The sequence below is a fragment of the Alosa pseudoharengus genome, unplaced genomic scaffold, assembly GCF_046254945.1.
Source record: "Alosa pseudoharengus isolate Yale_2024_CS ecotype anadromous, Long Island Sound unplaced genomic scaffold, YU_APseudo_1.1 YU_APseudo_1.1_scf_10, whole genome shotgun sequence".
NCBI lineage: Eukaryota > Metazoa > Chordata > Actinopteri > Clupeiformes > Clupeidae > Alosa > Alosa pseudoharengus.
In genome coordinates, this window is record NW_027468565.1 from 11,840,959 (window position 1) to 11,865,127 (window position 24,169).

A 24,169-nucleotide genomic window follows, 5' to 3' on the forward strand; every position below is an offset into this window, starting at 1 on the left:
CTTTTTTGTGCTATAAATGCATGCCTATTGCCTACATAAATGACTGACAACATGGGGGACAAACAGAATAACATCCTGTAAGGTGTCTCGATATACATATAATTAACTTGATGGGGGGGTGCGTGTATCTGCTTGCCTGCATGTGTGTGTGTTGTATATGTCTGTGTGTGTATGTTCGCTTGTGAGTGTGTGTATGGGGGGTAATCAGACACGTATTGGGGCAGCCGTGGCCCTGTTAGCACTCCGGACCTGTAACCGGAGGGTTGCCGGTTCGAGACCCAACCAGTGGGAACGGCTGAAGTGCCCTTGAGCAAGGCACCTAACCCCTCACTGCTCCCCGAGTGCCGCCGTTGTAGCAAGGCAGCTCACTGCGCCAGGATTAGTGTGTGCTTCACCTCACTGTGTGTTCGCTGAGTGTGTTTCACTAATTCACGGATTGGGATAAATGCAGAGACCAAATTTCCCCCACAGGATCAAAAGAGTATATACTTATACTTATTTAATTACTTTAGCATATTTTGTAATTTGTATTTTTTAGGATTGGAACAAATCTAATGTCGTTTGTAACAAAATACTTTGAGGGATTGACTAGATATAACTAGATGAGAGGTAGCCTACATCTAGTTATAATCTGGTCAAAATTAAAAAAAAATATCTAGAATTTTCTAGAATTCTTAGAACACTGATGACAATTCAGAGTTCAACATTACAGAATATTTTTTTATTCAAAACAAAGCAACTGAATTACAGGTTGTTAGGTTGTTACATTCTGTAGAAGAAGAAGAGTAGTGCATAGCAGGAAGATTGTGCTAAAGGGCCTCAGCGATGCATTAATGAGAACTGGCGCTGGTCTAAAAGTACAGTTTTTTCATAATGGCACGGACCTGCTTGGCATTTGGGTCGGCACACAGCTCTCTGCCCTTCTTTGTGATGAGCCTTTAAGAAAAAGAGTATAAGGGTGAAACAAACCTCAACAAAGATGTAAAGAAACTTAAGTGGGAATTGCTCTTAGCAAAGGGAGAAATACTCACAGAACCGCCTGTTTGGGGCAGATGGGGCTGGTGGTTTTATATTTTATTATGGCTCTAGGTGGAATCTGCTTGCTGTAATAACCAAAACAGCATTTATTTGGGCCATTGGCGTCTGAAAGAGAAAATAATCAAAAACCACAAGCTGCAATGTCCATATTACATTCGGGTGCAAGCGCCCACAGGGACCCGGGTGAATCCGGCCTGCAGTCATTTCCCAATCCCACCCTCCCTCTCTCTCCCACTCGCTCAAATATCAATCTCAATCTCAAAACACAATGCATCTCAATGTATCTTTAGAGAAAAAAATAATAATGACGCAATCTGAAAAACTTACGCTGACTTTGTCCCTGGGAGCAGAGCGCAAGAACAAGCACAGCAGCAGCAACAACACACGACAGTTTCATCTTCATGTCTTCAGAGGTGATGCAGGTGTCATTGACAGACTTCACACATTGACTGATGGCTTTTGCTGTCATGTGTGTTATATCACCGCTTAGGACAGCCCATACCACTCTGCAAAAAGATCAAAAAGCGAGGTGGTGGAAGAGGGGTAGGAAGAGGAGGAGTTGGTGATGGTGTGTTGGGGAGAGAGACATAGGTGATGCAAAGTGGTGTGTAAGAGATAGTACAGTGTGTGTGTGTGTGTGTGTATGTGTGTGTGTGTGTCATGTATGCATGTTGTGTATACAGCCTTTATTATGACCGCCGCACAGCGAGGACCCCCACCCCCACCCCACCGGACTTGATCCCCGAAAGGAGGGTAGGACAGACACAGTTTTCTGTGAATATCTCGAGAACCGTAGGGCTCAGGATGACCATTTTTTTGTATGTTGGCCTCCAGGGGCCATGTCAAACCATCCTATATCCACTCATGTAGCGGCACCTAGTTAAAAATGAAAAAGCAAAAAAGAGGCATTGCAATCGCAGGTATCTGTGGCTGACAGGTTCAAAACTGCACAGAATTTAAAGTTTATCATTATGACACCCCCGTTCATGGGGGTCATATCAACTACACGCACACACACACATATAAACACACACATGCGCACACACATGCTCACACACACGCGCACGCACACACACACACACACACACACACACGTATGCTCAAGCACGCATATACACAGGCACGCACACACTCACACGCAAGCACATGCACGCACACACATAAACACACACACCCCATCACCCCCCTTGGCGGTGATATTTTGTAGCGCTACATCTACATCGTTACATCTAGTATTATATTATATTATATTATATTATATTATATTATATTATTCCAAAATAGTGGGGACCATGGTGACTAAACTTCATCTCGTTGGTTCTTCTGACGTCTGACGGATGTGGACCGATACAACCTGTGGATTGGCTGCCTGAGAGCCTTTCAACCAATGAAAGTTTTTAAACTAAACCGCGCGTCGAACGTAATAGGAAGTAGCCTATGTTAGAAGTAATCAAATGCTGTCTATCGAATAAACAACATGGCTTTGAAGGAGATATTTGTGATGATTGACTGTTTAAAGTTATTTAAAATTAAGCTAAATTAATCGGTGGCCATGTGCTGTCTATCGATAGAGATTTCACCGTTTCCCCAGTGGACCGAGACACGGATGACCGAAATCAGCAACTAATTTTGATCTTCTCTGATTAAAAGCCAAGTTCCTGAAACGGTAGGCCTACTACCCCCACAGCAGCTAGCTAAGTTAGGTAAGTCAGCAATGACGGCTAAAGAAGGCAATTAGCTAAAAACTGTTTCATACGACACTGTTGTGTAGGCCTACTGTGTATAATTTTAGACTTGCTACATAAAGGTAATCCTGGCTATATGGTTGTCACGAGACAAGTAAGCTAGCACGCTAATGCAGAATGTCTTTGGAGCCGTCAAGTGTGTTGGCACCATCGCAGAAAACGTCGCTGTCATCTCTTCTTGGTAAGCTGCACTTTGTTGCCTTAGAAAGAACACAGGTCACTGTCATTTCACATCCTCCCTGAGTAGGAAATTAGATCTTGACTAATGTTAATCCCAGACTCGGGTCTGTCAGTACAAAATGATGAATATAATGAATAAAATGATTTCACATCAGGTGAAGTTCACATGTTGGTAGTGAGTGTTCACGTCCTGTGGTTTGCAGCTAGCCGCGCTGGGAAGAGGCCGAGAGAGCATCTGTCCGGAGAGGAGCTGCAGGAGGCTGCTATTCAGCTGCTCAACAGCAACCAGAACCTGTCCGATCTGCTTCTAGAAGTGGGGGTATGTCCGGGAGAGAAGGAGGCGGCCTGACGGCCTGTAGCCTTTAGCGGTTCACTAATTCAGCCTGACAGTGCCATCCATATTAATAAATATCAACCCATTCCAGAGACAACATGATGCCCATGTGTTTTATTGGATGTGTGCAGTCAATGAGTGTTACTAGTTTAGCATGGTTATTATCAACAATGTACTGCAGGCAGAAGTCCTGATTCGTATTAATTATTGTCCCACATATGATTAGACCAATAGCTGATTGTTTTAGACTCCTGCATATTTTTCTTTTAACTATGGTGGTCACTTGGGTGTGTTTTTGAACCAATTTTAATGTGTGTGTGTGTGTGTGTGTTTAATGTAGCAACACAGTCCCAAGTTTGGGAAAGTAGATCATTACTGGGATTCAGGAGAAAGAGATGCATTTGATCACCGCCCTGACCCTGTTCAGAAGACTGGAGCTTCTTTCCTCTGTACGTTTTCATCTTATGCGCACAAGCACAAATCAGCCCACATCTCTCATGTCACACTTAATTTTGTAGCCTCCCAACACACTCCAGCTTTGGCATTTGAAGTTGGACAGGTTGAGTGTCTGTTATGTGCTTACTGTGTTAGGGATGTCTGTCCACTCTGAAAAGGCAACTGTCAAGTCAGCTGTGACTACAGGCATTTCATGATGTTTGTTGGTTGTGTACTGCTGAAGGAGCTATATGTATTCGTGTGTGTGTGTGCGTGTGTACGTGCGTGCGTGCACACAGTGAGTGAGCTGAAGAGGCAGTCACAGGAGCTGGGGGTCCCTGTGGGTGTTCTCTCAGTCAAGGTGGTGCTGGAGAGAGTGCTGGAGCTGACCACAGAGGGAGATGAAGATCATGTACTCCTGACCTCAGCACAAAGGGTACCTGCCACTCTATTTTCCTTCTTCTTGTCTCATCTTAAGACCTGTCTGCCAGTTTACTGCCAACAATAACTATCCATAACGATAGTTTAACATGATTGTTTCAGCTCATGAGAATAGCAATATCCATACTGCACATTATAACAATGATTGTGATTGTGTGTGAATGATGGAAACTAATAATTTGGAATCCAACAAATTTACACATTAAAACATGAAAGACTCATTCCTTATCGTTAGTCAGTCATTCAAATCGTTTCTTGCTATTTTCTTGCTGTCAGTATGGACAGACCTGTTCAGTTGACAATGCAAGCCATGTCAGTTGTAATGAACCGAAATGCGTCACATGCTAAGGTTGTAGAATATGGACTATGCTCGTGTCTGTGAGGCATTTGTATGTATTTTGATATGACTTAATGAGTTGTGAGGTTGCTCATATGGCTGTTTGCTGTGGTAAATGTTTTTCTTAGGCCCAGCTCTGTGTGTTGCTTCAGTCTACAAGAGAGCTCCTCTCACTTGGAACCTTCAGTCCCAGGCTTTTATGGCAGGAATATTGGAAAGCACAGGTGTGTGTGTATATGTGTGTGTGTGTGAATGTGTGTACATTTCCTCCTTTCTAGAAGGCTGTTGTAATAAGCAGAGAAACACATTTACATTTAGTTAAGTGGTTAATGTATCTATTTCTCATCCACAGCCTAAGCTTGAGGTTATCTACCATTTACATGCTGAAAACATTCTTGCCCTGGAAGACCTCTTTGAAAGGTTAGTTTTGACATGTCACACCCCCTTGTTTACCTGAGGCCATTTTCAGATCACAGTAAATATAATCTAAAGCAATGAACACATACGAGTTTGGTCTAAAGCTATGCAGAAATGTTAAGTACACTGGCAGTAAGGTTTTATGCATTAGTTTTTTTATGCATTATTCAATTTCAATATCCAAAAAAAGATTTACATTTCAGCAGGGACGGACTGGGACTAAAAAAGGCCCAGGGCTTTCTTCCAGATAGGCCCACTACCATTCACGCACGCACACACATTAGCTGTCTATCAGGATACAATCTCTCAATATTATTATGCACTGTATAATAATATTTTTTGTATCACATTCAAAATAGTCAGTCAGATTTTACAAATATTATCGTTATTTATTAATGATTAATATTTTGCCTCCTACATTCATTCATATTAGTAGCCTAAACCAACAGGGATGTCATATATCATTATGGTAAATGGGGGTCTATCAATGAATGGCCTTGAATCAGACATTACACATACTACAAATTCTACAACTTGGTCAGGTTAGTGCACAGCAAGATGTGTATGGATGGACCTAGGGTTGGAGCTATTCTTTGCAAATTAGTCATTCCGTGTCAAATCAGACAAAAATCCAGGAAAATGGTTGCAGCACTGACTTTCCTAAAAGTTTGTCTACACAATGTTTAGGTTCCATAACTAAAACCTGTAACGTATTTTTGTTTAATTCTATTGTTTTCATAGTCTTTTTTTCCCTTTACATGGCCATGTTTGGACATTCATATCTTAAAAGTATTATTTCTAGCCTGACCAAACTTTGTAGAATGGAAGACAAACATGTTCTTAGTAAGATTCAATCATTAAAATAGTTTGTACCACAGTCTCATGGTTTTATAAAAGTCCCTAGTTTCAGAAAAAAACATGCAAAAAAAAGTAATATTGAGGGTCTCAAAATTCCTTTATTGTGCCAACAATCAGGGTTTTCTCTAGAAGTATAATCCTTTGTTAATGTTGTCCCAAAATGTGAAGTCTCCAAAACAAAAGGCCATGACAATAATAAGGATAAAACAAGGCGTGTTTATATTTTTGTGTCGTTTTCATGCAACTGAAATGGTATGTGGGGTAGCTAGTAGGACCATAACAATCTGTGGAAATAGCTAAGTATATGGACATTTAGTTTGTAAAGCACCAATATTGTTCAAAGTCCCATTCACAGAAAAAATGCATGTAGTTACAGGTGTTTTGGGAACACCAAAATGAACATTTACAATAAACAATAGATTTTAGCGCTCTCTCATGTGAAATACAGCATAGCATTTTACTCCTTTTTAATGAATTTCAAGGTCTGAAAAAGATAAGAAGACAGAAGATTTGAAATATTTCACAGGCCTTGGTTTTAGGACCCATTGATGATCTAGACAAGGTTTGAACATCTGAGACGGTGCAGCAACAACCTTATCTGATTTGACACGGAATGACTCAAATATGTGGTGGTTGTCTTCGTCATTCAATAATGAGGCAACAAGCTGTTTGTTTTGCAAAAGGACCAAAAAAAAAAAAGAAACTGAAGCGCCCTTACGGCCAAACATGCAAATATATAGTCTCTGAGATGCAGGAACGTTGGAACCATCCAAATGGATGATGTGTGCATGGCATATATCGCGAACATGACCGCACCCAGGCCTAGCCCTGTCCTTAAAATCAACAGGTCGGACTTTCACCCCCCTTCCTCTTTTCCCCCCTAAGAAAATGTTTAAAATTCTGGTTGCTAAACGCACCATCTTAATGTAGATGTAGTTGGAGACGGACAGAAATACTAAAGCATTGCCCGTCTTCGGTCTGACTCACATCAACTTTATCCAATGCATTATAGGCCTACTGCTTGACTCGCATACATGAATATAGACTACCGAACATGGACATCATCTTAGGTGATGACGTTTTGTGCCAACATGTTTGTAGAAGCACAACCACAGGCAGTCCTTTTGGTGAATGGAGATGCATTTCCCTTCCTTTGATTAGTTATAGCCCATGTTCCACATTAATCGTAGACTATCACTGCAAGGGCATGCCAAATGTGTGTGTTTTTTTCCCCAAACTGTATGCCGTCACAAACACAGAGAGACAGCAAACATTGATACCGGAAACACAAAACTGAATTAAGAATGCACTTGCCACAGAGATGTTTTTTAGGTTTTTTTTCAGGTTAATATTTAGCTTCAAATCTTATTTTTAGCTCTTAAAAAATGACTCCTTGTCAGCTTATAGTACTGTGTACGCTGTGTTTGGAAATGGGGTCCCGCTGGATTTTCATGTAAAAATTAAATTTTTTGCATATTTTTTGTCTTCACATTTTCACGATCCATCTTTAGTGTTTTTATCTGTATGTTTTAAAATAAGCGATTATATCTACTCCGAAAAGTGATTTTCACATTTTCTTTTAATTTTTGACAATTAATTCCACTTTTTGCACAGAAAACCCCCCGATAATGTAGAAAGGTTGTTGGTTCTAAAACAATATCCATAGTTTTCAAACTTTGAGTGTCTGAAAAGTGTAAAAACACCTCCACCCTTGTTGCCTATGTCAAAACAATTTCTTAATCTTTGCTTTTCTTGATGCTTTCCTTGACCTGCCATGTCATTTTATTGTCTACCTTAAGATAAATTTGTCTTGGAAATAATCTATAATAGTACAGGCAACACAGTACACCACTAGGTGTCATAGGAATGGGTAGTTGAGTAACAGTAGGCAAAATTAACAAACAAAAGAATATAAGGTACAAACAAACAGACAAACCATGGATGGCCCTCTCACAGCCTGAACTAATACAAAAAACAAATAACTCAAGGGAAAACATTTCTCAGACACTAAACCATGTGCATTTGCTCTCTTTAAAAGCAACAGGTTATCCACAGCCAACAGGCCGGGTGTGCGAGAGAAGCAATGAAGTCTTATATTAAGAATAAAGCCATGTTCTTCCAACAACAACAACCACAAGCACCCATGTGCCAAACGATTCAAATGACCGGCATTGTTCTCCCAGAGAGGAAGCTACGTATATGATCACCACCCACGGGTGGGCGTGTGTGCCAGCGCTGCAGGTCAGCCTTTCCACATACACACCTGGCTTTAAAGTTCACCGTCCTGGTAGCATACCTATCTACTGCCAAGGCCTGAAGGGGACAGGGAGAATATTTACTTCTGCTACACTGGCAGAGAACTCATGTGAAACAGACTATGGGAGGTGGAAGGGGTTTGAATGCTGTCCGGCAGTATTATGAGTGGAACGTCTTAAGGGGGCCCTCTTCCCCGTACGGCCTGATCTTATAGTGTGTGCCAACTCCACAATTTCATACTTTGTAGACACCCATGTATCCTGTGTTATGTTTTTAACTCAATAAATGTAGTTCTTCTGGGAGATTGCAGTGTGCGGACAACTACTCTTCTTTCCTTGATAGGCCTCAGTTAGGGGGGATGTGCATACAACCACTTTGAAGAGGACTACAGTGTCAGGACCACCATGCCTACGATATGCAGCAGCCTCTTTTAAGTGTCTCCTAGCACTAGAAGTTCTAGTATAGACAGAGGTCAGGTACTCTTGATGTTGCACCACCCAATCAGTCGGTGGACTATCCCTGTGGTCACCTCCAGTATTTCCAAGTAGGTGGTCGACTGGTAACTGTGACTTCTGACCGAACATCAGCTCGTATGGGGAGTGCTGTGTGGACTGGTACACGGTGGTATTATAGGCGAACAGGAGCTGAGGGAGCAACTGGGGCCATTTACACTTCTTTACAGGGGGTAAGGTCCTGAGCAAGTCATGAAGTGTCCCTGTTGAAACATTCACATTGACCGTTCCCCTCTGGATGATAAGTGGTGGTTCTAGTCTTTGTTATGCTGTAGGTGTCACACAGGTGCTTCAACAGCTCCCTCTCAAAGCTGCGCCCCTGATCAGAGTGGATTCTCCTTGGCACGCCATACACATAGAACCATCTCTCAGTTAGAATCTTAGCTATGGTGGAAGCTCTCTGATCAGGGGGGGGAAAGGCCTGGGTAAACTTTGAGAAAACATTTGTGACTACCAGAACATTCTCTTGTCCTGTGCTAGCCCAATCCAAGAGAGTAAAGTCAATGGAGATTATCTACAAAGGCTTAGTGGCTAACACATTTCCGAAGAAGGTTCTGGCTTGGGTTGTCTTGCTTTAGCAACCACACAGTGCTCATACTCAGGACACCACTTTTGCACCTCATGCCACATCTGGGGCCAGTAGCACCTCTGTCATATCAAATCTGTGGTACTGTCCACCCCCAGATGGCCGTGGTTGTTGTGTGGGCTAGATAGCACTTCGACTCGCAACACCTTTGGCAGTAAAAGCTGCAGCACTGGATCCCTGAAAGGTGGAGCCTGGATCGCTCGGTACAAGGTCCTATCCACTTCCTGTATCTGGGAACACTGCTTCATCAACTGCGGACTTCCCTTGGTTCACTCCACTTGTCTTAACGGGTATGTGGTCGTCCCTGTCACCAAAACCACAGGTATCTGGAAATACAGGGATCAGTCCCTTGCAGGACTTTCAGGTCTTCTTTTAGTTCCACCAGGGATGGTGTCCACCATACAAGATTTTGTCATCCAAGAGTCTTGGATAGGTGCACTCGAGGCTTGCATGGTGGCTATGGCAAGCGGCAGGGGGACGTCCAGGCCATGTGACACAGATCGCAAAGTGTTAGTGGGGCTTGTGGGAAGCATAGAAAGGGTATCGGCATTGCAATTAGTTGTCCCAGGACGATATTTGATGTTGTAATGAAGAGGGCAAGCTGAGAAACCCAGCAGTGTTCCAGAGCGCCCATTTTCGCTGACTGCAGGTATTGGAGGGGATTGTTGTCAGTGTACACGGTGAACTTGTTGCCCAGGAGATACTTGCCATTTTTTTCCGTGATTGCCCACTTGACTGCAAGGAGTGAGTTTCATGGCACTATAATTTGACATGTTCCTCTCACTTGGCTGCAAGCTCCGGCTAGCAAAGGTTGCTGTAACCCATCCTTCTCCTGTGACAGAACTGCCCCCAATCCGGCATGGCTTGCATCCGTCTCTAAGATAAAGGGACGACTGAAATCGGCATAACCTAGGACTTGAACAAGCCATTCTTTTAAGGCTCTGAATCCAGAAAAAGTTCTGAAGGCAAACCTGAACATGACTACATCCAATGTTAACTATCCAATATTCAGATGTCTGTAATTGAAATGTATGCAAATTAGTGCATAATTAATGAGATATTGTTAAATTACATCCATAAACATATATTTTCAGAAAACTTGTAATGCAAAAAAATATTGTCTCTACGTAAATAAAGTAGTGAAGTTTCATAAGAATATCAAGGAGTTAAATTTTTTACCCTATTCACCCGTTCTGTGTTGCCTATGGAGGCCAGTTTTAGGCCGCAAATGCTAATTACCAGGTATATATAATAGGATATTCAGAATCAGCACCCAAAAATTAGGCAAAATACTCTCTTTACCAGTGTTTTCTCACATTTGACCCCCAAGTGATAGTAGTCAATTAATTATGCATTATATAAATGATGATGTCATCTAAGTGTGAAAAATGGATCGTGAAAATTTGAAGACAAAAAAAATATTGTTCCTTAGACTCTATACTAGCAAAATATGCAAAAAAATCAATCAAGTTGGCAACCTTGGTGACACTTTAGGCTTTCCATTGTCCCTTGTGCCTATCCTGCTATTGAAAACGCGATGGGGCAAATGTTGCTAGTTTTTTAATGATAATTGATAGCGTAGACATGGGCTACTGATAGGCATAAATGAAACATTTATTTGGAGCTAGGCACTGACTAGGCTACTTGGCTGATGAAACATATCGAATCAGGCTGTTGGATGGACAGCCGTTCTGAACTTTTCCAGAACGTCCAGATTGCTAGTCCGCCCCTGCTTTTCAAGAAACAACAAAACGCAGACTGGTGTAATAGCCAGAGCAATAGAAAGACAGAGTTGTGACACTGTTTGATGTCGCCCCCACGCAATTAACAGTTCCAAAAAACCTGTGCTGAATGGCTGTATATAGTACAAACTGCTCACTGCACCAAAGATTTTTAAAAGATTGTGTGTGTGTGTGTGTGTGTGTGTGTGTGTGTGTGTGTGTGTGTGTGTGTGCGCTCAGTAATGATGATGTTGGGAGCTGGTTGGTGAAGGAGTTCCAGGCTCTGTGTGGGTTACTCCCATCCCAGGAGGAGGAGGAGCTGACCAAGCAAAAGATCTTGTCAAGTAGGAGTACCACCTGGTTATTATGAACACACATTCCAGCCATGTTTCAATGAGCCGTGTTTCAATGAGCCTGCCAATTATTCCATTCCATTTTTCTTCTTTTCCTCATCATTTAAATGATGATGATGACTGAGAACTCAAAACCCTTGAGATCGGGTGTGTTTGTTTTGATGTAGCGCCTTACAGCGCTGACTAAAAGCAATTCATACTGCACTTAACAGAATGCACGTTGGCCGGTGGCGTAAGACGCTGCATCAATAAGAACACACCCATTGAGAACTTAACTTTGTTATACCTTACCTCAGAAAGGTTTGTTAAAGTTGCCCATCACATTTCTCTGGAATGTTATTACAACCGCAACCAGAATTAAAAAATACAGGCCTCTAGATTCATTTTGATAGTTTATTTTTTCTTTTGTCAGCATCTCAAAGAAATAACCCACTGGATGTGTGAACGCACTCTTTTAACAGTCTCATGTACATATGTAAACATATTCTCAACATTGTGCTCCAGCTGTCATGTGTGCTCTGGTGCGGGGTGGCTTTGAGGAAGCCCAGGACACTGCTTCATCTTCCAGAAGGTTCCCTCAACGTTGTTGCTCCGTGCTGGACAACATGCTTTCCTGTGAGTGACTGATGTCTCATTTTGACTTCCACATACTGAGGCTTTGACCAAGAGTGTGTTGTCTGTTACATTAGCCACAGCTGTGTTGATATATAACCTAGGCTCAACTTTAGCCCTTTTGACACACTTCTATTGTTAGAATAGCCTCGGGGGTGTCAGACTATATCTTGGCTCAGTTTTTCGCGGGGATTAGTCTCTGGAAACTCTCAGCTGGGATGACCACGGCCTAGCAGCTTTCTGGCAGGCCGGTCAGTCGCCCACGGGGACTGGCTGATCCATCCAGCTTCGATTTGATCTCAAATGGCTCTCATTTGCGACGGCTCTTAACCACGCACCAAATGTCCAGACCACAATAAAGGAAGGGTGGGGCTATTGAAACAGATGGGGCTATTGTAGACTCATTGGTGGATTTTAATTCTCTTAATCAGGGCTGCTGGACTCGCTGAGCTCCAGCCAGGGCCCACAGGAGCAGGAGGAGGGGAAGGCAGCAGCGATGGCCTGGTGAGCTGACCCAACCACAATCTGATGACACAGCCACCCATGGCTCAGACATGCAGCTTGTGTTGGTGTAAAGTGAATTATTTTCCTCCTCCACTCTCCCTTTCTCTCTCTCTCTTTCTCTCTCTCTCTCTCTCTCTCTCTCTCGCTTCTTTCTTTCTCTCCCTCCCTTACGCTCTCTGATGGCATCAAACAGGGTGGGAGTGTTTGAGGCCTGTGTGTCTCATGCCTCTGTTCTCGGCCAGGCTCTGCGTCGTTTCTCCACACGCTCCCTCACACACATACTCACCCACTGCCCACGACTCAAAGGTGAGCAGGCAGACATATATCTCACACACACACACAAATATTTTTTTATATATATTTAGACTGAAACAAACGGTTATCTCCGATATTCATTCGTGGGGAAATTAGTTTTGTGTTCAAAATGTGTATTTTTAGTGTCAGATGCAATTGCCATGCAGAACAACTGGACCTTTGCCAAAACCAACCCCCTCTTGACGTCTCTGTTTTGTAAGGTAGGCCTAGTCTCCTTTGTGTACATAAGCCTCTTGTGATTATGTACAGTATGTGCCATACCTGAGTCAACAAGCATCATTCATCATACTGAATACAGGTGTTTAGCATGGCCACTGTCACAGCTGTGTGACAGAAGTCTCATGGGAACTTTATGTTGTTCATTGGAAAAAATCGAATTAGCATGCATTGTTTGTTTACCTGGAATGAAGTTATGTGAGGCAAGAAATATAGGGCACTAGTTCATTAGTTAGAAACACAGCTGTATTTTCTTTTCCTTTTGAGCATAAATTGCATTACGCAAGTGACATTTTAAGACCATATGCTTGTAGAGATTGAGAACAGTAGCATGGCACACATGCCATTTCCCATGTTAACCACTTCCTCCTTGAATGGTATCCAGAGCTACAGCTATCTGATAAATGCCTCTTATGCTAGTTCATGTCTTGGTCCTGTGATCAGAGAAAGAATACTGTGTGCCATTGATGGCCCTATAGGTAAATGTTCTTTCTCTTCAATCACATACACGGAACAAAGTACTGTGGGAATTTGACTATCTGACTTGTGTGTGTGTGTGTGTGTGTTCTATGTGTTAGCTGTGTGTGTTGTTCAGTATGGAGGAGCTGCTCTCTCATTTGCAGCAGGTGCTGGAAACCCACGAGGTCAACTGGCAGCATGTCCTTTCCTGTTTGTCCACCTTGCTGGTGTACCACTCAGATGGACAGCCATGCCTCAAAGGTCAACACATGCACATACACACACACACCAAATGCAAAAGCAATAATACACTTGAAAAAAGTCACCTCTTTTAAGCAAATATGGAAATGGCACACAATCCCACATGATAACCTTTGCCACACACACACACACACACACACTCACTCACTTATACACACATGTTTACCATTATTATGCAAACATTATATGTTTGGGCATAAGTCAGGCAGCAGCCATGTTTGCTTTCCAGCATATTAATTGGTGTTGATGGACTGCTGACGTCAACTCCAAGAGAATAAACATTTTCTGATACCCATTGCTTTGCCACAGATATCATGCCTGATTACAACACTTAGTGCAAAACAGCTAGCAGCTAGCAAAACAGATTAGCAGATCATGTAATTATGTATGTCTGCCTTTGTCTCTTGCAGAAATGTTGTCTAGACTCCTGAGCTTAGCATTTGAAGTCTACGACCTGGAGAGCATGATCACCGCCTTCCTGCTGGCTCGCCAGGGGGCGCTAGAGGGCTCAGCATTGTTCCCCTCCTACAGTGACTGGTTTAAGGTGAGGGAGAAAGAGAGAGAGAGAAAAACATGCCCTCTGATTCAGCATACACTCTCCATTACACTGGGGCTGTCCTGATAATTATGGGAGTATGCTTGGGTAATGGGTTATATCTTTTTATGGGGTGCATTGTGGGTACTTAGACTATTTCCATGTACTGTAAGAGCAGTCAGAATGGCTATTCAGGGCAGTGCGTAGACCTCTGGGAGAGGTGATACACCCTTCCACACTTTTGATAAATATATGAACACATATTTAAGTGTCTTATCAGACATGACTAATAGAACACGTCAGCACCATTTCCCTAATGCACCATTTCTGTGTAGTCACTCACTGTGATATACCAAACAGTCCCAAAATGTCTTGTATCAGATTTGACCTTTTTGTTTAATTATACATCACTAATTAATTTATTTCTGCGGAGTGTTGTTCATGTGGAAACCTTCAGTCTCCCTTGTCTTGGATCATTGGCTGTCCTGCCGTGCGTTCATGTCCAGTTCATGGTGTAAATGAATGGAGATCTTTATTTAAAAATGGCTCCCCTGTTGATTTTGCTCCACTTCTTCTCATCCGTTTGTCAGCACAGGTAACAATGTGGCAGAAAAATTGCTGTCAGTGGCTTAACTGTTTAATGAACTCTGAAATGGTTTGGGGATGCAGTAGGGGTGTCTCAGCTGTCTCAGCTGTCATGTGTAGAACAGGAACACCACACACACACACACACACACACACACACACACACACACACACACACACACACATGTATATTATCTCTCAGGTTCAACTTGACAGTCATCACAATAGCAGTTGTTTGTTTATTTTTAGCTGGCCTTTGGAGGTGCCAGTGGTTACCATGGCAACAGCAAGAAATCGCTGGTGTTCCTGCTGAAGTTCCTGTCTGACCTGGTGCCCTTTGACCCGCCACAGTACTTGAAGGTACATTTCCACCCTGTGACCTTTAAGTGGCCTTTGAGTCCAGACAGGGTTATTATCGTGTGTATAATGTAGCCTGAAATAACTGCAGAAGAGTGCATCTTAATTAAGTTGACCTTCTGAGTTATTCAAGCCCTGGCTGCATTTGCTGTGTGACTTCAGTGGGGACTTGTCAGTGAGCTATGTGTGAGACATGTATTTCCACAGAGTAACATTGACATAAAAAAACAAAAGTCTATTTTTGACTGATTTTTGGCTGTTCTTTGTTAGATTCTGGTGAGCCGCTTGTCTTCCAGGTGTTCACTACCCTCCTCTCTTCCTGTCCAGGTGCATATTCTACACCCCCCGTATGTTCCAGCCAAGCACCGCGCTCTCCTGCAGGAGTATGTGTCCCTTGCTAAAACCAGACTGGCTGACCTGAAGGTAAGCCCAGTAGTCCTTGAGCCAGAGGGGTCGGTAGGTACCATCTGAGGGGAACAAGTCTCATAGTGATTTTTGGCAAGGTATTCCACCCTAGAGTTAGAAAATAAGTGATAGCATTGCATTGGTAGTAGCTTTTTGTGTGTTATCACCCTGTTTATGTCTATTTGCTCATGAGGGGATATATTACAAATCTTAACTTATCCCCACAAAACTTCTACTATACTTTACTATACATATGTAAATTAGGCATTATCTAGTGAAATACGCAATTCACTCTAATATGTCCAAAATGAAAACAAAAACAAGAATTTTGAACCTGACCTTATGCAGTGTTAAGGTTTCTGTACTTAAAATGTATGCAAATTTTTGCATATTTCATTAGATAATGGATAATTTACATATACATACAACTTCAGAAAATTGTGATCCAAAAAACATTGACTTAATGTACATAATAAGCTGTGGAAGTTTGTGGGGATATATATTAGTTATATGTTATATGTTTTAGCCCATTCACCTGTAAGATATTCCTTCATAGACTTACAATGGACATAAACCGTCTGATAAAACACAAAAAGATACCACAAATGTAATGCTATCACATATTTTCTAATTCTAGGGTGGTATACCTTGTCAAAAATCACTATCAGACCTATTCCCCTTGAATGGTACTGATTGACCAAAATTAGGGGGTCTGGCTCAAGGACTACAGGACCTGAGCCAAACTCTGCACATCAGCCTGGCTCAACCAAGGAAACTGACCTTGTTCATTCCCTAGTCATGTGTGCTCAATCACAACTTTTTCACCAAGGCTTCTGTTATAGATTAGGCTAAGACGGTTTCTCCGTTTCTTTAGCATCATTTGCTAATAGGAACCTCTTCCAAATGAGACAGAAGTAGTACAGCGGCTAAGGCCAGATTTTTACCTGAATCGTTCAGTTTTTGCAGAAAGCACGAAACTTGGTACAGTTATAGTACTACCCCTAATTTTAAAATTTGAAATGGACCCCAACACATAGCGCCCCCTAGTGGCCCCTATCTTGACTTCAAATATGGCCACCAAAATATGCCTTTTTTTTACATTTATAATGCTATGCTGCTTTTAACACATAATATGACGTCTATAGCCATCTTTCAGCATTATGAAATATATGAGACAATCATGCATAATTAAAATGGCAGACATGTTGGATTTTAAAGAAGTAGCCATACATTCTGACACTGAGTCAAAAACTGGGGTGCGTTTAGGCTATGTATGAAGTTTCGACTGTGTGACTAAACCCTGCACTTGCCTGGGCTCAATCCTTCTAATTTGCCCCCTAGAGGCTGGCATGCTAGCAAGGAGGCTAAAACCCATGGATACTAGATTCTGTCAAATCTCTTAAAGAAACATATGCTGCCTTTTGGGAAATTAGCTATTTTGTCTTCTATCCTAGAGTTAGATAAATTAGTACATACACCCAGTCATAGTTAGATAAATTAGTATATAACCCAGTCCAACACATCCTACTGTTAGCTTAATTCAATTGAGGTGGGTGGGGCCAATTAGCATATGCCAATTTAAGGCTTATAGTGATTGTTTGAAAAGGTCCATTTTGTTTTATTGTAGTTTAACATTTTGCATCCCATAAAATGATTATGCCTGTCAATGAAGCTAATTTAAATACGTAATACCTTATGAGTTTAGCTCCCTCCTGACACATTAGGGCTCATGCTAGTCAGTGAACCAGCACTTTTAGGACACTTGCTAGTGCGTTCAGCGCCCAGTCCTTGGGTGTGCTTGGTAGTGGAAACACCAAAAGCTCAATACAAGTTGAGGTTGTTCTGATATAGTAAGTCCAAGACTTGCTTGAGGACCACTTTCTCCAAAACAAGAAAGGAAGAAGGGAAATAGGTCTGTAAAAACAGGAATGGTTTTAGAGGTGGTGGCAAATTATAACTTTTTCCATCTTTATCCTCCTTGACTGATTTTTCACTATTTTCACATTTGGCTACGGTCAGTGTCACACTATCCCACCACAGGGGTCTCCCAGGGCTCAGTACTGGGCCCCCTTCTCTTTTAGCCTGGAAAATCCAGACCCTGATAATCTAGAAAGATTAAGGGTCTGGCAAAGAACAATGTAATGGCCCAACCCGAGGGGCGGCAACAAGCATGCATTCAAAAATCTCACTGCACGCAATTGGATAACACTAGACCATGTTTACTCTGAATTATTTCGGACTTCGACGCAATCGGATAACACTACGACCAATGTGTACTGTCCGTCAACGTTGCAGCGCTGTCTTCATCAGTTTAGCTGGTTTCCCGGAATGTTGGGGTAAAAGTAACATGCATCATTGCTCTTTGCCAGAGTGTCTCGCAGAGACAATTCCATTGTGCTCTCACGAGAACTCTGGATTTCCACGGTACTTCTCTTTGCTATCCACACCACTTCTTTGGGACAGATTATTAATTCGCACAGCTTCTCATACCACTGCTATGCAGATGACACACAGCTTTATCTGTTCTTTCCACCTGATGACCCCTTGGTCTCGGCACGGACCTCGGATTGCCTCTCAGACATATCTACATGGATGAAGGCACACCACCTCCTGCTAAACCACTCATAAACCAAACTGCTGGTCCTCCCAGCTAAACCTATTGCTCCCACCTACACGATTGCCCTCATACAGGCATATATGCTACCCCCCGACCATTGCGCTCTTCAGACAAACATCGTCTAGCTCTGCCACCGCTACGCTCAGGTCAATCCAAACTTTGTTCATCTGTTATTCCACGTTGGTAGAACGCGCTACCAGTTCCTACTAGAGCAGGGACATCCCTCTCCACCTTCAAAAAACTCCTGAAGACCCAGCTCTTCAGAGAATATCTCCTCTCGTAGCACTACTTACAACTAGCTAATTCTAGCACTTACCACCTGACTTGACTGTATAAAAACAACACTCACTGATGCACTTTTCCCTATTGTACTGTACCTTTTTGAATTGTTTTAAATTGTTCTAGAATTGTTGAGAGAATTGTTTTAAAAGCGTTAAACTGTTTACCAGGTTGTAAGTCGCTTTGGCTAAAAATGCGTCAGCCAAATGTAATGTAATGTAGATATCCAGTATGATGTTTTTTCCCGATTGAGATATGATGTGTTTTATTTTTTAAAGTGTATGATTTTTTTGAGCAGTGTATAGTAAGAGTTAAGGTTTGCTCAGAAAGAGAAGAAGGTAGAATAAGAATGTATTGATGATGTAGGTAGTTACTTCAATTAACCAAGATATAGAATAACTGGCTTATTTTCTTACACATAGTGGCCATATTGGAATCTTACCAAATTATACTTGATGCCTTGTATATTATTGAGGTTGTCATGTGATAAAATGACTGTTCAAACTTTGAAATTATATCATGAATAACAATAGAGATGGTCTATATTTTCACATTTGGTATCCGCCATATTGGATTTCAAAATGGCCAACATCAAGTTTGTTTGGAAATCATGTCAATAGCTTCCTTGACCCTACAAATTGAGTGTAAGAACTTAAAAGACATTTTGAAGTTGTATCAACAATTCTATTAAGAATGGTAGCCATATTTGAATTCAAGGTAGCAGCCACTAGGGGGCGCTATGTTTTGGGGTCCATTTCAATTTTTAATCACTAGGGGTAGTAGTATAACTGTGCCAAGTTTCATGCTTTCTGCGAAAACTGAACGATTCCGGTGCTTAGCCGCTGTACTAAAGCTGGATGAAAAGGGAAGGATTGTTACCACTCTCTTGCACACATGCACACACACGCGCAGACACACACACACACACACACACACACACACACACACACACACACACACACACACACAAGCATGCTATAGGGTAAAGCATGGATAACCCATACATTTGAAAACTATGCGACATCCATGTTTTGAAATTCACATCATGTTCCCAGTCAGTACTTACTGGCCTGATCATCTGTCTGTGTATGAACAGTGAACACTGGAGGAATGGTCTGTAGTGGTTAGACTAGTGAAATGTTGTGTGCAGGTGTCAGTGGAGGAGATGGGTCTCTATGAGGATGTGACTGGAGCCGCTCCAACTGTTCTGGTAAGAGCTCCCCCCCAAAAAAAGTAAAAGTCGGCACAGCAAAGGTGACCGGCTGAAGTAAAAAAGTTTGCTTTTTCCAATTAATCTGTTATGTACCGGTAACTTCTTTTTTGGCTCTTATATTGTTTTAAGAACTTTACCTGTCTTTTCCTTAAAAAATGTTTTTTTCTTACAAACACACACACACACACACACACACAGCCCCAGCATCAAGCCCAGCAGGATGTGGAGAAGGCCATCTCTCTGTTTGAAAGCACTGGGAAGATTTCAGCCATGGTCATGGAGGCCAGGTAGCTGCCCTGTATTTCTCTGTATTCACATTATGTGCGTGTCTTTACTGCATACAAAGGATATTCAGTATCACTGCTCTTCTGTGCGTTCAGTATTTTCCGGAGGCCCTACTTCCTGTCTCGCTTCCTGCCCGCCCTCCTTACTCCACGAGTGGTCAGTATCACTCAAAAATGTCTCGTTATTATTCAGTATAATCAGGCCTGTGTTTTATGTAGCTTTGAGGATATGATTGACGTCATTTTGTATTGAATACCTGTGCTATCATCTATGTGTAGTTGCCCGTCAAGGCAGATGCCAGGATGAACTTCATTGAAGCTCTGCGGAGGTAGACACACACACATACACACACACACGCATGCTCACCTTCTCTCACTTTTACACTTTGTGTGGTGTAGGCCTACGCTAATTTGTCCATTGGAATGCATTTCAGTCATGTTCACTATCAGAGTAAATCATTGTGTGACTGTTTTAATTGAGTTACATTTATATGGGTCGCTCCGGTGTTTTGTCCAGGGCGGATAAGATCCCATCAGCTGTCTACTCATCATACACAGACTCCTGCCATAGTGAGAGCCAGAGGCAGCAATGTGGTGAGTGTGTGTGTGTGTGTGTGTGTGTGTGTGTGTGTTAGTGTGTGTGTGTGTGTGTGCATTTATTTATGTGTCCATAGTGGGTTCCTGCTTGCTCTGAGTGTGATTCAGAGGCATGCACTACACATGGAGGTTACTGGTTCATCCCGATATCTTTGGCAGAAACCACTAAAAGAACTCAGCTCTGAGCTATCTGATGTTTATATTGTGATGTTTTGTTTTGAGATTAGTGAAGTTGCCAGGGAACCAGTTCCCTTGCCCTCAGGCTAAACTGTGTGTGTGTGTGTGTGTTTGTGCGTGTGTGTGTGTGTGCGTGTGCATGTGTGTGTAGGTGTGGTCAGGCCCCTGGAGGGCAGTGAGGCTGTTCTGGCAGTGTTGCGCTCTCAGCTGCAGGAACTCCGGAGGCTACTGTCCTCAGGAGCTAACCATGGAGGCAAGCGCACTCACACACATGCACTACAACATCTCTCAATTCACAATTCACTCTCTCTTACTATCCTACACACACACACACACACACACACACACACACACACACACACACACACACACACACACCTGTAAGCCCCTGACTACTCCTCACACTGTGCACTCTCTCTCTGTCTCTCTGTGTTGTGGACTGCACAGATGTGTCGGCCCAGCTGGCCCGTATCTCAGACACGCTGAGCGGAGCGTCCCCCGAGCCCCCAGAGGAGGCGGTCGGACACCACGTCATTCAGCTCCAGACGGGGGCGCTATGTTCCAACGAACTCCAGACCAGAGTAAGAGTTTCCATTCACTTTCACTATGTGGCCACCCAATTGTATTGGATTTAGTCACACACAGGACAGGATCTTCAGGTGTTTTATGCGGCATTCCTCCAACTGAGCTGTTGGCCTCTACGTAGGACCAGAGAGGTCAAGGGCAGCTGTACAGTGGCTTTTATACTTGTGTCCTGCATTGTATTTCATTGTGTCATGTTTGCGTTCCCCTCTCCTCTCCACCTGCTTGTCCCCATGCTGTGATGAGCAGCTGGTAAATGCCCTCCTGAGGGGCTTCTGTCAGTGTCTCCTGGATGCCTCCAAAGCCAATCCCCCCAACAGGTGAGAAAATGTTACTTCCAGACTTTACACAAGGATTAAGTCTCATGAGTCATGACCCCGGTTGTTTTGGAGTTGAGATCTGGAACATGCTGCCCCCTTCTGGAAGCATTCATGACCGCTTGGCTTCTGTGTACCCCCCCTAGGCAGGGAACGTGGGCGGCCCAGTTTGTGAAGCTCCTGCTGGGCCACAGGCGTCTGCTGACCTCCCTCCTGCACCGCCTCTGGGATCTGCTGCCGCAACAGGTCAGCTGACGGCTCATCCTCTCACTTGCTTTTCTACCCCCCCCCCCCCCTCTGTCTCTCTCTCTCTCTTTATTTGTTTCTTTCTTTCTTTCTTTCTCTTTCCTTCTTTCTGTTTCTTTCTTTCTTTCTCTTTCCTTCTTTCTTTCTGCTTTTCTTCATCTAGATTGCTCTCTCTTTCTCTCATCTCTCCATGCCAACCTCCAGATGGTCTTGTCACGATTTGCTTTCCTCTGTGAAAACTAAACCCGATGGTGCAATCCTCTCGCCCTCTCTCCCTGCGTAGGGTCCCTCTTTGGGTGCAGCTCACGTGCTAGGACTGGCTGCTCTGCTGGTGCAGCTTCATGCAGCCGGACCTCTGTGCCCCATGGTGCAACTGCCTTCATCCTCCCCCACCACCTCCTCCTCCTCCGCCTCCTCTTCCTCGTCCCTCGATCCGTGCGGCCCCCTGCCTGTGTCCGAGGCTCTGAATGCAGCCCTGCTGAGCCACAACAGTGACCACATGAACTTCAGTCTGCGGTGAGCTCCAGTCCTTCACGTTCTCCATCTGATCTGAGATCAGCACTCCCTGTTCCTTTCATTTCCTCTTTAAAAAGAAGAGGAGTTAATGCATACATCCTTAATGCCTGCTGTCTGATGGCTTCCAGTGGTGTTTCTAAGTGCTCAGAACATAATTGTTGTCTCCCATCAGCCCTTTAATGGCCAATTATAGGAGCATAAGTGAAGCCTCTTTGTAAACTGATGTTTTATTCATTGACCTTGTATAGACAATTTCAGATAGTGCTTAATTCTCATTTTCCCCACTCTCAAGGGAAACTTGAGAAACTACCACCTAGGTGGGGGAATATCATAGCCTGTGCCTTCCAAACTAGTGTATGAAGATGAATTTATTCATGCCTGTTGCTGGAGTTTTCATTGTCAGGGTTGATGTCTGTATTTACTTTTTTCCCTACAGGTTTTGTGTGGCTGCTGTTAGCTATGGCCTGTGCAGCTCCCATCCTGAGGGTGTCCAGCAGTGCATCCCCAGCGGCCTCTACAAGAAGGTCTGAAGTGCCTTACGTCACCACAGAGCCATAATGTCTGCACGCAACCAGCAGAATCACACAACCAGCAGCTACTGCTGGATACTGTTCTGTTTGTACTTGACTGTAGGGAAAAATTATTTCCACAAGGTTATTATCGCAACAATTGCACTATGAGTCGAGATCAGTCCTTTAAATCGTGTACTTGTCAACATCAGAACAATGTGGTTTTGGGTGAACAGAACTGCCCTAGTGAAGTGAAGAAGCCTACCTTCTGAAGTAACAAAACATATCAATCCCTGTGTCTAGTAGCCTAAGTCTAGTAGCCCCAAATGCCTCTTCCTATGTTGCTGGGGATGTTTGTTATACAGCAGTGCGTTATAGTCTGTGCTGGGTGTTTTGTAGCTGGTGTACCTGGTGCCCAGACTGGTACCGGAGGCACGGGCAGAGGGAGGCTGCAAGGGCCGAGGCCAGCCGGAGCACCTGCAGCCTGGAGGGGGCGCCGAGGAGCCGGGGGTGTGGAGCTGCCTCACCGACCCTACAGTCACCCTCACCGCCTCCGTCCTGGAGCTGTGGAGATACGGGCCCTTCCGCTCCCTGCAGAAACTGCCAGCCTATCAGGTGGAGATTTGTGTGGAGATTTGTGTGGAGATTTGTGTGTGTGTGTGTGTGTGTGTGTGTGTGTAAGTGTGTGTGGTCACATCTGAGAATCTGTTTTGTCGTGTCATGTTCCAGAGTATAAATGGAAAAAGTACACACAGTACGGTCATGGTGCTCTTCTGATTTCTTTGTGTGTGTGTGTGTGTGTGTGTGTGTGTGGTGCTCAGTTATCTTTTCCTGAATGGCTGGCCCTTGAACTCCGAGTGCAGCGGAGTCAGGATGCCCTTTCTGACCCACAGAGGTAAATTACACACACACACACTACGCACACACACACACCACACACACATGCACAATCACTCACCTTCACCTTTGCAATGTAAGACAGTCTTAAAGGGGAACTTGGCAACTACTTCAACGTAATAAACCCGTTTAGAAATCATTTGGATGGTTAAATGACCTGTTCTGGTGAAAAGTGACTTTCCCCGCTGCCCCTAGCGTCCCCAGGTGGAAACCCAACCTTGCAACATTGAGACTACCGTCCCGGAAAGAGAAGTGAGAAACAAGAAACCGTGTTTAAATCGTGTTTCTTACCTTGTAACATCCACATTGTCTGCCGAACTTATGCTAACCGTTTTGCTAGCTTGTAAACAAATCCATGTGCTTTATCGTTACCTTTTTCCACAGTTTGAAATAGCATAATGCACAATTTCTCCAGCAGAGGGGGAAATCCTCTGTTTCCCTTTAAGATGGCGTCCACAGATGGCAGTGTCCTG

General features: G+C 43.4%; 1 protein-coding gene and 1 long non-coding RNA gene across 5 annotated transcripts in view; one reads left to right on the forward strand and one right to left on the reverse strand.

Annotated features, from left to right (window-relative positions):
* Positions 1 to 917: 917 nt before the first annotated feature.
* LOC143139599 (uncharacterized) lies at positions 918 to 1,452 on the reverse strand. Its single transcript, XR_012990440.1, has 3 exons — positions 1,366 to 1,452; positions 1,032 to 1,103; positions 918 to 936 (listed from the first exon to the last, which is right to left on the reverse strand). It is a non-coding gene; the product is annotated as an uncharacterized LOC143139599 (long non-coding RNA).
* A 1,035-nt stretch (positions 1,453 to 2,487) lies between these two features.
* The window catches only part of fanca (FA complementation group A), a 37,737-nt gene continuing 16,055 nt past the window's right edge, over positions 2,488 to 24,169 (forward strand). For 3 of the 4 annotated variants that reach the window (XM_076263531.1, XM_076263548.1, XM_076263557.1), the window contains exons 1-29: positions 2,488 to 2,741; positions 2,846 to 2,964; positions 3,167 to 3,282; positions 3,638 to 3,746; positions 4,032 to 4,168; positions 4,639 to 4,734; positions 4,863 to 4,930; positions 11,101 to 11,204; positions 11,718 to 11,828; positions 12,257 to 12,329; positions 12,523 to 12,635; positions 12,768 to 12,844; positions 13,439 to 13,580; positions 13,991 to 14,124; positions 14,950 to 15,060; positions 15,385 to 15,480; positions 19,509 to 19,568; positions 19,770 to 19,858; positions 19,952 to 20,012; positions 20,135 to 20,184; positions 20,373 to 20,449; positions 20,781 to 20,882; positions 21,077 to 21,210; positions 21,461 to 21,531; positions 21,675 to 21,774; positions 22,058 to 22,290; positions 22,727 to 22,814; positions 23,199 to 23,414; positions 23,621 to 23,694. In XM_076263531.1, the coding sequence (XP_076119646.1) occupies positions 2,901 to 2,964; positions 3,167 to 3,282; positions 3,638 to 3,746; positions 4,032 to 4,168; positions 4,639 to 4,734; positions 4,863 to 4,930; positions 11,101 to 11,204; positions 11,718 to 11,828; positions 12,257 to 12,329; positions 12,523 to 12,635; positions 12,768 to 12,844; positions 13,439 to 13,580; positions 13,991 to 14,124; positions 14,950 to 15,060; positions 15,385 to 15,480; positions 19,509 to 19,568; positions 19,770 to 19,858; positions 19,952 to 20,012; positions 20,135 to 20,184; positions 20,373 to 20,449; positions 20,781 to 20,882; positions 21,077 to 21,210; positions 21,461 to 21,531; positions 21,675 to 21,774; positions 22,058 to 22,290; positions 22,727 to 22,814; positions 23,199 to 23,414; positions 23,621 to 23,694 (2,906 nt within the window). In that variant the 5' untranslated portion in view covers positions 2,488 to 2,741; positions 2,846 to 2,900. The remainder of the gene's footprint in view (positions 2,742 to 2,845; positions 2,965 to 3,166; positions 3,283 to 3,637; positions 3,747 to 4,031; positions 4,169 to 4,638; positions 4,735 to 4,862; positions 4,931 to 11,100; positions 11,205 to 11,717; positions 11,829 to 12,256; positions 12,330 to 12,522; positions 12,636 to 12,767; positions 12,845 to 13,438; positions 13,581 to 13,990; positions 14,125 to 14,949; positions 15,061 to 15,384; positions 15,481 to 19,508; positions 19,569 to 19,769; positions 19,859 to 19,951; positions 20,013 to 20,134; positions 20,185 to 20,372; positions 20,450 to 20,780; positions 20,883 to 21,076; positions 21,211 to 21,460; positions 21,532 to 21,674; positions 21,775 to 22,057; positions 22,291 to 22,726; positions 22,815 to 23,198; positions 23,415 to 23,620; positions 23,695 to 24,169) is intronic. The other variant, XM_076263540.1, reaches the window with a different exon arrangement.